The sequence below is a fragment of the Eupeodes corollae genome, chromosome 1 (assembly GCF_945859685.1).
Source record: "Eupeodes corollae chromosome 1, idEupCoro1.1, whole genome shotgun sequence".
Classification (NCBI taxonomy): domain Eukaryota; kingdom Metazoa; phylum Arthropoda; class Insecta; order Diptera; family Syrphidae; genus Eupeodes; species Eupeodes corollae.
The window spans coordinates 167,515,928-167,530,275 of record NC_079147.1 but is presented as its reverse complement, the minus strand read 5'-3'; the positions used below and the strand labels follow the sequence as shown (position 1 = coordinate 167,530,275).

The 14,348-nt window shown below is 40.1% G+C and overlaps 1 protein-coding gene across 1 annotated transcript in view; it reads right to left on the bottom strand.

Moving 5' to 3' along the window:
• Window positions 1-13,636, bottom strand: part of LOC129938704 (prolyl hydroxylase EGLN2) — a 42,343-nt gene extending 28,707 nt beyond the window's left edge. Inside the window, exon 1 of the mRNA XM_056046400.1 lies at window positions 12,381-13,636. Within this exon, the coding sequence (XP_055902375.1) occupies window positions 12,381-13,138 (758 nt within the window). The 5' untranslated portion in view covers window positions 13,139-13,636. The remainder of the gene's footprint in view (window positions 1-12,380) is intronic.
• Window positions 13,637-14,348: the final 712 nt, after the last annotated feature.

Here is a 14,348-nt window from a genome sequence, read left to right as displayed (position 1 = left end):
AAATGTCTTGTAAGTTGTACAAAATGTTGCTATTTATGAATTATTTGCGAAACATCAACAGTGAGAAGTGCCCTAGCTACAAAATTAAAATTGTCTTGGGAGATTTTAATGCCAACCTAGGTGGAATGATCAAGAAAAACAGCCTGCACGTTATCACTTCCGATAACGAATTCAGTCTAATCGATTTTGCTGCGAAACGGAATGTTAAGGTAACCAGTACGCGTTTTACATACCTCAACTTAAACAAAGGAGCTTGGAGTTCTCCAGATTAATCTACCCTCAACCATATTGACCTTATTACACTAAATGCTAGACACGCTTCCAGCATTATGAATGTCTGATCTTTCTGAAGATCTAACATCGGCTCAGACCCACAGCCAAGGTGGCGCTTTGGGTTTCCAGACCTAAGGCAAAAACAGGGAGATGCTCCAAGAAAATACAACCATAAAAGATTTCCAAACCCCCGAACTTGTCACGAGTAACTCTTTTCGAAGTTCTCAACTCTAAACATCTAGCTAGGGAAACCGCACTAGATGAATACGTTTTTTGGATAAGGCCCTTATTCACACAGAACTGCAGCGCAACCTTTAGTAAGTCAAATAACAATACAAATTAAGTATTAAGCTTCATAGTTAAAATAGTTAGAAAAACATTGAGTTTTAGAATAATTACACATTTGTTTTAAGGAACAGATCATCACATTATACAAAAGTGGAGGAGTTAACATATTTGAAAGAAGCTAGTACCTGGACGTTAACAAATATAACTGTTTAAAAAATAAAGGCCATTGGCAACAAATGGGATTTCAAAATAAAAAAGGATCAATTTGGAAATATCAGCAACTACAAAGATCGTTTGGTTGCCAAAGGTTTTGCCCAACGGATTTATTTTGACTATACCAAAACATATGCACCTGTAGCAAGACTAACTATAAGTACGAGTACTTATAGCTGTAGCGAACAAAACTGGAATGTACGTACATTCATCAAATGGACGTGAATCCGGCAGTCTATATGCGACAGCCGGAAGGTTCTGAAACAGGCAATCTCGTTTGCAAATCAAATTAATCCTTGTATGGTTTAAAACAAGCTTCAAGAATGTGGAACAAGCGATTTCATAAACTTATCATTTCAATTGGTTTCAGAAGAACAAATTCAGACTATTGTCTTTATACAAGAATAAAGAAAGAAAATCAGTTTTTCATATTGCTTTATGTCGATGACCTATTAATCGTTGGAAGACTTGCAAGAAATTGACGACGTAAAGAAAGTTCTATCCAAGGAATTTCAAATGAAAAACATTAATGAAGTTCAATATTTTCTTGGCATACACATCAAACGGAGTGAAAGCGGAATTAAGTTGAGTCAAAAGGATTATTTGAAGAACTTGTTGATAAGATTTGAAATGCAATATGTCTACTCAAAGGTGACACTAAATACCCTTACAGAGAACTCATTGGCTGCCTGATGTATGTGATGATCTCTTGTCCTCCAGACTTGAGTGCATCGGTGAATTACTTCAGTCGCTATCAGAGCTGTTTCACAGAAATTCATTGGAAACATTTGAAACACGTTTTAAGGTATATAAAGAAAACCACAGACTTTGAGCTGGTGTATTCGAAGACAGATGACGGATTACCTTTGCAAGTTTACGCAGATGCAGATTGGTAAAATGGCACAAATGGCACAAATGGACTTTTATTTATTTTAGGGTATGTGTTAAAAGTTTTTAATAGTACAGTTTTTTGTGATCAACGCCCGAGGTGAGTCACTTTTTGATTTTATTATTGAAAATAATATGACTATTTGTAACAGAGGCAATACTCTCACTTTCGTCTTTCCGAGCTCGGAAAATTATAATGGATGGGAGGATGTGTATTATGGTACTTTAGTAAACAACCGTAATTTATTAGTGGAGAATTGGAGAGTTTCCCCTTTGAATTCGTTTTCGGATCACAAGTGGATTCTTTTTCAAATTAATTTCGAGTCGAAAAAACCTCCGCCGTACAGAAATCCCAAAAGAACTGACTGGACGAAATTCAGTCAAATTGCGAATTTCAAACTAAGCAACTTACCGAATCTCACTGAATCGATAGGAGACCTTGAATCAAAGGTGAAAACCTTTGAAACTTCTATAAGTAAAGCTTTTAAGGTATCTTGCCCTTCCTTCTTGGTGGAATGAAGAACTGTCTTAGGAAAATGACGACATAAGTTTTACCAATTGTATAAAGACTCTCTTAAAATTTACAAGCAAGCCCTGTCATCAGACAAAAGACAAGGCTGGAGAGAATACTGTCAATCAATCGAAGACATAAAGGACTCCGCAAGACTCAGCAAAGTTTTATCGAAGGAACATTGTAATCCCTCATTTCTAAAAAAGCCAGATGGAACCTGGACAGCCTCTCCAGCCGAATCTCTTGAGCTACTGATGAAGACGCACTTTCCGGGTTGCGAGAGTGATAACCCCGAATCGCTTGAAACCACAGAGCTAAACGTAGCTCATGTGGAGCAAGTGAATTTCGTTATAACCAGAGAAAATATTTTGTGGGCCATCAATACTTTTTCTCAATATAAATCCCCAGGCATGGATAGCATACTGCTAGTTATGCTTCAAAAGTTGCTGGAACAAATTTTTAAAGGATGTCTCCTTCTCAAACATTTGCGCATGTCGTGGAGACAGGTCAAAGTAGTTTTTATCCCGAAAGTGGGTAGGCGAGGTCACGAATCCGCGAAGGATTTGTGCTTAAAACCTTGGAGCGCATTCTTGATTACCATATTAGAGAAATCCTAGTTGGACGACCTCTCGAAAGCTCTCCGCATGCTTATCTTAAGGGCAAATCTACGGAGACTGCCCTCCATGAGGTAGTGTGTACTGTAGAACAAACAATCCATTATAAAGAATTTACTCTTCCAACTTCCTAGACATAGAAGGTGCTTTTAACAACGTCCTTACAGAATCCATAGAAGAATCGCTCGTTAAGTTCGGTGTAGAAGACTTCATTCGAGAATGAATTATTTCCATGCTCAGTGGTAGGAAGATTCGAGCCACCCTAGGCAATACAATCGCAACAAAAGATGTGAGTAGGGGAACACCCTAGGGTGGTGTCCTTTCGCCTCTTCTATGGCTTCTGGCCATGGATACAATTCTCGTTAAATTAGAGAGATGTGGAGTGAACGCGGTAGCCTACGCGGATGATTTGGTGCTATTGGTGTCAGGAAAGTACACCTTTGTGATTAGTGAAATCACGGAGTCAGCTTTGAAGAAACGAATTGTGGACTACGAGTTAACCAAAGTAAAACTGAACTGTTGCTCTTTACCACCACAACTAAAGTACCGCCCTTCACGCTACGTCGACTCAACGGTCAAATCCTATCATTGTCTTCCAGTGCAAAATATTTGGGAGTTATACTCGACCCTAAACTAAACTGGAAACTAAATATTGAAGTACGGGTTAAGAAGGCCTGTGTTGCCTTCTACGCCTGCAGCAAAACTTTCAGCAAAAAGTGGGGACTTCAGTCGAAGATGATTTTATGGACGTTTTTCAGGCTGAATTGCTGGCAATAAGGGAGGCATGTAAGATACTTAAACAAAACCCAAACCAAAACCGAAATGTGGCTATCTTTACAGACAGTCAGGCAGCTGTCAAAGCCATTAACTCGGCCATATCCTCATCTAAATTGGTCCAGCAATGTTGCGATGAGCTTGCGAACCTGAATATTAACCTAGGTGTCACCCTGATCTGGGTTCCGGGCCATAGTGGTATCGTGGGAAATGAACGGGCTGACGAGCTAGCCAGGCAAGGATCGGCCCTTCATAGCTCACTTGTGGAAGGGTAAAATCTTTTCTATCTACCAAACTGAATCAAACCGAAGGTGGAGCAATTTACCCAACTGCATTATATCTAGGAAGATATGGTCCACCTATAATAAAACCCGTACAAACGATCTTCTATGAAGGCCAAGACAAGACATAGCCAGGATTGTTGCGGTTTGTACCGGACATTGGCCTATAGGAGTTCATGCAGAGAAGTTGGGTATCTCTTACAACACCTTTTGCCGTAGCTATAATGACCAAAGAGAAAGTGAAACTATAATCCATTTCCTCTGCAAATGTCCTGCTTTGGCAAACACTATAATTAAATACTTTGGAAAAGCATTTTTTCAAGAACTTGATAAGCTATCTGAGACAAAGATTAGAGACCTAATCTTTTTTCTCAATGCGACAAAATGGCTCTAACATAATCGCTATGAAGCTTCTCTATCAATCTATCCCTTTCAATCAAAGGTCAAACGAGTTTCTGGTATCAAAACGGCGGACTACAGCGCTAATTGGATCTCAGGCTAGGTTGCCTTGAGATCGCCATTTCCACCTACCTACCTACAGTTTTTTGGTGTTCCAGGAAATAACAGTCAGTTAGGTTGTCTTCAACTGAAGCTGAATATGTAGCTTTATGTAATGCAGCATGCGATGGAATCTGGCTAAAAGAACTACTTTGCGATCTTGGTATACAACTAGACACCATTCATATGTTCGAAGATAATCAAGCATGTATCAAAATAGCAGAAGAACCAAGAGAGCACAAACAAATGAAGCATATTGACATAAAACAAAATTTTATATTCAACTCGGGAAAATTATAATATCATTCATGCCTTCGAAGAATCAGATAGCAGATATGATGACAAAGGCTTTACCTAAAGTTCAATTTACTGAATTATGAAAACAGTTAAGAATTTATCATCAAGCTGAGGAGGATGAATTAATACACTTGCTATAAATAAACTTTATTATATTCAATCAAAAATATCGAATAACTTATGTAAATATTTGTTTGTCAATATTTTCAAATAATTCTACTGCTGTGGTGTTGTTTTTCATCGAACAGTACATTCTTTATACTATTCTCTTATACATATATACCTGAATTGTTTTAATTGAATTTTGGGTAGTTTACATCCATGACCTTGGAAAGAAGTGACATTAGTACTATATGTTGATAATTTGGACCACTACCTCGTTGTAGCCAAGAAAGCACTTCGGATTTCCAGACCCAAGGCAAAACAGGAAGGTGCTGGGAGAAGGTACAACGTCGAACGGCCAAATCCTTTTCCGACCGAGTTACAAGTAACCTCTCTCGAAGTTTTCTGCCGCCAATACAATGTATCGAAAACCAGTGGCAACAGTGCCAAGATGCAATCAGAGAAGCCGACTCTGATGTGCTGGGTTTCAAACAGCCACCAACAAGGAACCCCTGGTTTGATGAGGAATGTCGGCAGGCAAATGCAGCCAAACAACAGGCACGCAAAGCGGCGCTGCATAAAGGACTAGACCTGCTCGTGAGCTCTATGAGCAGAAGAGGCGAGAGGAACGCCGACTTCTCAGAAGGAAAAAGAGAGGGTATGAGAAGTGTGCGGTCGAAAATGTTGAGAGGTATAAAAGCAGGAATGAGTTTCGAAAGTTTTATGAACAGGTGAAACGAAATTCACAGGTACATAAACCTAGAACCGAAGGCTGCAAAGACGAAAGTGGAAACATCATAGTGGAACCGCAGTCAATGCTGAGGATATGGAAGGACCACTTCTGCAGACTGTATAACGGCGAAGAAGAACTGAATTCCGCTGTTAGGCAGGATGATCCATTCAATATAGACGACGAAAGCCAACAATCCCGTCCTCCCGACTTAGACGAAGTAAAGATTGCTATATCTAAGTTGAAGTCTAATAAAGCCGCTGGAGCGGATGGCTTGAATGCCGAGCTCTTTAAAGCAGCTGGAGATAAGTTGGTTAGGAGCATGCACCAACTTATCTGTAAGAAATGGTCGGAAGAAAGCATGCTCGATGAATGGAATCTCAGTATTGTTTGCCCGATCCTGAAAAAAGGTGACCCTCTTAACTGCACCAACTATAGAGGAATACGAGTAAGTCTACTTAACATCGCCTATAAAATCTTCTCTGCCGTAGTATGTGAACGTCTAAAGCCCATCGTCAAAAACATGATAGGTCCTTATCAGTGTGGTTTTAGACCAGGAAAGTCCACAGTTGATCAAATATTCACATTACGGCAGATCCTGGAAAAAACACAAGAACACCAAATCGACACCCACCATCTTTTCATCGATTTCAAGGCCGCATATGACAGCATATACAGGGACGAGCTGTATAGAGATATTTCTAGTTTTGGCATCCCTGTCAAACTCGTCCGTTTGTGCAGGATGACCATGGAGAATTCACGCTGCTCCATAAAGGTTGGAAACAGAACCTTTCGACGTCAAAAAAAAGTTTTAGTCAAGGTGATGCTCTGTCATGTGATTTTTTTTAACATCGTGCTTGAAAGAATAGTGCAGAGCTCACACGTCAACACTAGAGGCACTATCTTTCAAAAGTCTGTCCAATTAATGGCATATGCTGATGACATTGACATAATCGGAAGAACTCAGCGTGATGACAATGGGGCTTTTATGAGTATTGAGACAGAGGCGACAAAAAAGGGTTTAACGGTTAATGAGGGCACAACAAAGTACATGCTGTCGTCTAGAAGGGACATACAACACCGACGTTTTGGTCAAAACGTAACAATGGACAGACGTAACTTTGAGGTAGTCAAGGACTTCGTCTACTTACGCTCCGCTGTAAACACAGACAACTACACCAGCGCTGAGATCAAACGCAGAATAACTCTTGCTAACCGCTGTTTCTTTGGACTAAGAAAGCAATTGAGTGGTAAAGTCCTATCTCGAGGGACCAAAGTATTGCTATTTAAGACCCTTATCATCCCCGTCCTGCTATACGATGCAGAAGCATGCACCATGACAAAAACGGATGAAAGCACCTTGGGTCGCTTTGAGAGAAAAGTTCTTCGTGTGATCTACGGTCCCGTACAGCGACGTAGACTTAGCCAGAAGAGTAAAAGCGCATGGAAACTAATGCTCCGGCCCGGAAAGTCTTGGAATCCGAACCCACAGGACAGCGCAGTAAAGGAAGACCGCAGATCAGGTGGCGCGCACAATTGGAAGGTGTCCTCACCCAACTTGGAGCGCGAAACTGGAGACATCTAGCTAGGGACCGAGCTAGATGGAGAAGTTTGTTGGGTGAGGCCCTAGTTCACACAGGACTGTAGCGCCACCTTAAATAAGTATATTAAATCAAAAACATCGAATAACTTAAATATTTGTTTGTCAATATTTTCATTATTACGAATAACTTCGGAAATAATTCTACTGCTGTGGTGTTGTTTTTCATTGAACAGTACATTCTTTATACTATTCTCTTATACATATATACCTGAATTGTTTTAATTGAATCTTGGGTAGTATACATCCATGACCTTGGAAAGACGTGACATAAGTACTATATGTCGATAATTTAAAGATGAAAATGAGGGATTTTTTGTTTTCCAACTACTCGGAACGAGCCCAGAAGAAATGGAAAAGCGGGGATACCATCCCGATCACCGATTGTATGTATGTTGAGATCTTTTAGGACTCTCGCTTCAATATGAGTACGAGAAAAGATTATCCCCATGAAACCATTAACGCGCTCCAGAACCTGGTGAGTCATGACACATCTGTAGGTAAGGTCGGCGAACTGCCTTTTAAACAAGCTAGCTTTTTTAATAGAGCTAACTAAAGGAGTGTCATTGACAACAAGCTTAGAGACCAAGAAAGAATTCCTTTTTTTTAAGAATGAGCAAAAATTCTTACTGCTTTAGGAAAATTGTGTTGTATTTTTTGCAGTACTTTTTGGCTCGAATCGAACCATAACTAAGCCTTTTGTTTGATGCTCTTAACTTTACTCGTGATTAAAGTAACAGATGAATTTTAATAGTAATAAGATCTGCACTGGAGTCTACGTCTCTATCGAGGAAGGATAGCGACCAGTTAAAGGTCCTGAAGAAATTATTAATTCCGATATAGTTACGATCTGAGGTGGTGGAGAAGATTTCGAAAATTACTGAATTTTTATGTGGACTAAGAAATTGCTGAAGAACTTTGCCTTAGTCAAATCTACATCAAAGAGTTTGTCCATTAAGTATTACCACCTGTAAGGTTTGATTAGTTGAAGACGTTTTTTATCAGTTAAGAGTATATCCTTATCCAGGCGGCAGCGGACGAATTCTCGAGATAGAATCAACGGTGGCGTCTACAGTTCCAGTAAGGTTGAACTACTTAGTGAAACCTTATAGGGCTTCTTCGACATATTCGGAGCCCAGGCCTGTAAGGATCGGTTTATCCGGCTCCCCTTCTTTGGAGTTATACTGAGGATCTGGCCCTCCAGGTTGGGAGTTGTGCCGTCGCACAGTGTGTTGGACAGTGGAAAAAAATCGAAAAAAAAATGTTTACTGTATTGTTTCCAAATAAGCCAAATTGAAGCTAACATTCCCGAGAAAACATTTTATAGGTTATTATGATAAAGCTCAAGCGCCAGCTATAAGCACAACTCGCTGAATGTAACATTAAGTGGCTAACTCAAAATAAGAGTAGACTACAGAGGGAAGCAATATGCGTAGCGTTTAAGATTAATAAATAATAACGGATTAATTTGTAATTGTTTCATGATCTCTGATAAGCACAGTTATTTTCCCTGTTTTTTTTAGTTCGATAACTGCAGTTGTAGGGTTTTAAATCAAGGTTAACTTCGAGGTTATTATTGCGTAGAGAGTGCTGTATTTGAATTGACCTACTTTTCGCGTGTCAGTACTTGTTGTTAAAATATATTTTTGAAAATAAAGACAAGATTAAGATCTTTTAAGAAAAGTAAGTTTCGTCTGCCTTTACCTGCCTTTTTCCTTAATACAACCTATTTTTTTCATGCATTTTTAACAGAATGTGTTCAAATAGAGAGCTTTTTGAGGTATGGTTGACTGCACTTTCAATCAAAATACCACATGTTTTCCAGTTTGTACTAACAAAATTAAATGTAGAAGGTATTTTGGAGCCCGAATAATGAAAAGTTTTGAAATACCAATAGGACAAATGCCCGAAGATGCTCTAGAAGGCTTACACAAAACTTTTCATCGAACTAGGCTTGACCACGCTTGAAAGTCTTCAAGTTCAAACAATTGTAAAGACGTTATGAATCATTTACTTTTGATGTCGGACCCATTTCTTTCCTCTCATAGAAAAATTAAACGAACAGAAAAGAAATATGATCCTGTAGTTAAAAAATATCTAACTTGTGATAAACACTTATCCTCACCAGATGAGGAAAATTAAGTGTTTTTATTTTTATATTTACGGCTTTTGTTTAAAAAAAATTAAAATATGTATATTTTCATAACAAATAAAAAAAAAACACACTTTGAACCTATTTTTCATTTTTTTCCTGGTGGCCCCTACACTCAACACACTGTGCGTCGGGGTGACTTCCTGGCCCTTACCTTTAGTTTCGAAGCACCATCAAGCCTCCGATACGAGCGGATTCACTGTTGACAACCCACGCAAACGAAATAAGGACAACGAATTTCGGATATGTACGTGGAATGTTAGGTCCCTTAACAGACCACGTGCAGCCGAACAATTAACGGAAGCCCTAAACTGCTGCAAGGCAGATATTACAGCCATCCAAAAAGTGCGATGGGATGGACCGGGCAAACGCAAACTAAAAGACTGCGATATCTACCACGGCGATTGCTACCGAGAACAAAAACAGCGTCTATTTGGGTGTGGATTTGTTGTTGGAACTAAACTCAGCCAAAAACTCTTGAGTTTCAACAGTGTGAGCGAGCGCATCACGACAATCCGCATCAAGGCTAAATTCGCCAACACAAGCCTAATATGCGCGCATGCCCCAACAGAGGAGAAAGATGAAGACACCAAAGACATATTCTTCGAGCTCTTGGACAAGACATATGAGCAGTGCCCTGGCTATGACATTAAAATTGTCTTAGGAGATTTTAATGCCAAGCTAGGAAGAGAAGACATCTTTGGTGGGATAATCGGGAGATACAGCCTGCACGACACTACCTCCAACAACGGATTCAGGATTTAGCTAGTACGCAGTTCACGCATCTCAATATCCACAAGGGGACATGGAAATCTCCTGATCAATCAACCGTCAACCAGATTGACCACATTGCGATCGACGCACGACACTTCTCCAGTATCCAGGATATCCGAACATTCCGAGAGGCTAACATTGACTCGGACCACTACCTCTTTGTAGCCAAGGTACGGCTACGGATATCCCGATCCAAGCCAAAACAAGGAAGTACTGTGAGAAGATTCGACATTAGACGGCTACAATCGCAAGAAACTGCCATGTCCTTTTCCGATCGAGTCTCTAATAACCTCTTAAGGAGTCCTATGCTTCCTGCATTAAGCATTGAAAACCAGTGGCAACATTGCCTTGCAGCCATCAGAGATGCCGCCTCTGAAGTGCTAGGTTTCACACCCCCACCACAGCGAAACCCCGGGTTTGACGATGAATGCCGGCAAGCGCACGCAGCGAAACAAGAGGCATACAAAACGGCGCTGCACAAAAGAAAAGAGAGGAACACCGGCTTCTTAGATGAAAAAAAAGAGAGCATGATAAGCGCGCGATCGAGGAGATAGAGGGATGTCACAACAGGAATGAGGTTCGTAAATTTTACCAAAAGGTAAAAAAAACATCCCAAGGGTACCAGCTACGAACCGAAGCCTGTAAAGACGATCAGGGGAACATCGTAGTAGAACCGCAGTCGATGCTGAGAATATGGAAAGATCACTTCTCCAAATTATATAACGGCGATGACGAACCAAATTCCGCTGTAAGGGAGATAGAACCACTCAACCTCGGCGACGCAGATCAACAATTCCGCCTACCCGACCTCGACGAAGTGAAGATAGCTATATCTAAACTTAAGGCAAACAAAGCTGCTGGAGCTGACGGCATCGCTGCCGAACTATTCAAAGCAGCAGGCGATGACTTGGTACGGAGCATGCACCAACTCATCTGCAAAATATGGTCGGAAGAAAGCATGCCCGATAAGTGGAATCTCAGCATAGTGTGCACCATACATAAGAAAGGAGACCCTCTAAACTGCGCCAACTACAGAGGCATCAGTCTCCTTAACATTGCGTATAAGATCCTCTCTGCCGTATTATGTGAACGTCTGAAGCCATTCGTCAACAACCTGATTGGTCCTTATCAGTGTGGCTTCAGACCAGGAAAGTAAACTATCGACCAAATGTTCACACTACGGCAGATCTTGGAAAAAACCCAGGAGCTTCAAATCGATACCCACCATCTCTTTATCGACTTTAAAGCCGCGTATGACAGCATCTATAGGAAAGAGCTCTACCGAGCAATGTCTAGTTTTGGCATCCCTGTCAAACTTATCCGTTTGTGCAGAATGACGATGGAGAATGCACGCTGCTCTATCAAGGTCGGAAAAGATCTTACCGATGCATTTGATGTCAAAAAAGGTTTTAGACAAGGCGATGCACTGTCATGCGACTTCTTCAACATCGTTCTGGAAAAAAATTTGCAAAACTCAACTGTCCACACTAGAGGCACAATCTTCCAAAGATCAATCCAATTACTCGGATACGCAGATGATATTGACATAATTGGAAGATCAAAGCGTGATGTCAGTGGAGTGTTTTTGAGCATTGCGACGGAAGCGAAGAAGATGGGTTTAGTGGTCAATGTCATCAAAAAAGGACATTGAACGACGACTTCTTGGTCTTTGTCTACCTAGGCACCGCTATTAATGCAGACAACGACATCGGCGATTAAATCAAACGAAGAATAACTCTTGCAAATCGCTGCTTCTTTGGACTTAGAAGGCAATTGAGAATTAAAGTCCTCTCTCAAGCATCTAAAATCACCATCTATAAGACACGGTTCTCATTTATGGCGCTGAGGCCTAGACCCTGTCAAAGAAAGGTGAGAGCGTCTTAGGGTGCTTCGAGAGAAAAATTCTTAGGGTGATTTTTGGTCCCGTACACATTGATGGACAATGGAGGAGAAAATATAACGACGAACTGTACGGGCTGTACAGCGACACTGACCTAGTTAGCAGAATTAAAGTCCAACGGCTTAGATGGCTAGGTCATGTAGAGCGGATGGACATCAACGCTCCAGCCCGGAAGGTCTTCGAATCCAATCCCGAGGGACGGCGCAGTAGAGGAAGACCGCGGCTCAGGTGGCGCACCTAGGTGGAGAGGACCTCAACCAACTTGGCGTGCGAAACTGGAGACAGCTAGCTAGGGACCGAGCTGGCTGGAGACGCTTGTTGGTTGAGGCCCAGGTCCGCCCCGGACTGTAGCGCCACCTTAAGTAAGTAAGTAAGTAATATAATGACAGTTTCTATAAATTTAATTCCAAAAAATTGATGACGCAGACAAATTAAATTTTGTAAATAAAATTAAATAAATTCATATTTAAAAAATGATCACTTACTTTCCTCCGTTGTTTGTTTGCAGAAGATAATTTTCATCGCCTCGTCCAATGTAGTATGATGCTCCGTTATCACCTCCACTGCCCATTCCACTGCTTATCCCGCCGCCAATACCAATCCCACTGCCAACACCAGCCAGCGTGTTATCAAATATCCGCATATTCGAATGGGAACTCTGTGAGACGATCTCCGCTTGAGTATTCATTATTTCGGCTTCGTTGGTGCCCAGCACCAAGGACATTCCATTTACGCCGGCCAGCAGGTTCGCTTCTCCATTCGTCATTTCTCCAAAACTACTATCTATCCCATCTGCATTTCCAGCCAGAATGCCAGCTAGGCTACTGTCAATATCACAATCGAACAGGCTTGCCCAGTTGTTTTCATCGAAACTGCTTCCGATACCGATTCCGAATGATTGCAGGCTACTGTCGATGTTTTCAATGTTCCCAACACCATCTCCTCCTCCATTGTTTGGTGTTATTGATTGATGGCTGAGGGGTCTGTTGTTGTTCTGCATTGGATGTTGTTGTTCGTGAAGCTGTTTTTGTTGTTGCAGCTGCTGTTGCTGATATTGTTGTTGTTGTTGTTGTTGTTGCTGATGTTGGAGTAGTTTTTCTTTGGCCAAATAACGACAACTCAACTTATGAGATGGCCAATCCATGTGCTGGTGGCTGGTAGAACAGTAGTAAATGGTTTTGCATTTGGCACAGCGCAAAAGGGATTCCGTGGTTCCGCAAATGCGGCATCTGGGTATGTCCATTGCGTGGACTTCGAACAACTATAGTTTATGTGCTGGAAGAATTGTTTTTACGAATTTAAGCAGAAATTTCTAAGAATGACAGAGCATCATTTTTATCAACTTCTAGCTAGCTTCAGAAGCCTCAGCCACTTTTTCCGTTTTGAGTAGATGCTCGGAGATGGTTGAAATTCACTTGTTTTATATTTGCTTCAATTTATAAATATTTATACACATTAATTCGTACGACGTAATTTTATAGAAACAGAAAAGTTTTTATTCTCTCAAATAGCGACGAGTAGGCATAATTTGTTCACGCAGTTATTTGGATTTTCCATGGTTTCATTACTTAGAATTAAAGTTCCTTAGCACTGAAAAGATTAACGTTTTTATTTTCACAGTTAACTCGAGAGGACAATATTAGGAGTTTTAAAGAAATTTATAAAAATAAAAATAATTTAAAGTTGAAAGCTGATTATTTTTCTTTTTTCAGTTTTTTTTTTATTTTTTGTTTTTTGACAGCAGAAGTCAACCGGAGGGTAAACGTAACGTATAGTGTGACGTAATGTCGGCATTTTCAAAATCAACAAAACGAGACTCGATGTCATTAAGTTTTTTATAGTGATGCCAATAAATTCATTCCATTACTTCTCAAATTAATTATTATTATTCTGAAACTTAAACTAAATAAATCAAATTAAGATTGAAATGAGTTTTTTTTTTTAATTTAATAATATGCTTTTGTATTGATTCACATTGATGAACAATCACAAATTTGGTGACCCCGACGGGTCAGAATGGTATTAAAGTGCAAACCCATAAAGAGATTCGATTGATTACCAATTCAACACTATTTCAGAACTTATCAAACAAGTTTTGGAAACAAAAGACAAATTAAAGCTGGAGGATTAAAACAATTTCCAGGCCATGAATAAGCTTCAAGAAAAAAGCAGAAATTCAATAGAGGTCGATATTTTTAGAAACAGCACAATGTTCATGTTAAGTTACCTTTAAACATTTTAAGCCTCATTTCTGGTTGACACGGGTTGCAGCAACATTTAAATTATCCAACATTGAAAACGATAAAAAAAAGTTTTCTCAAATATTGGTTAACATAAAAAGTGATGTTTTTAAAATTAAAGCGGTAGCGGAGCACTTGACAATAGTAGGTATAAAAAAGAAATATGAAGAATTTTGAAAATAGTCTCATTAAGGCCCAACTATAATAGACTTA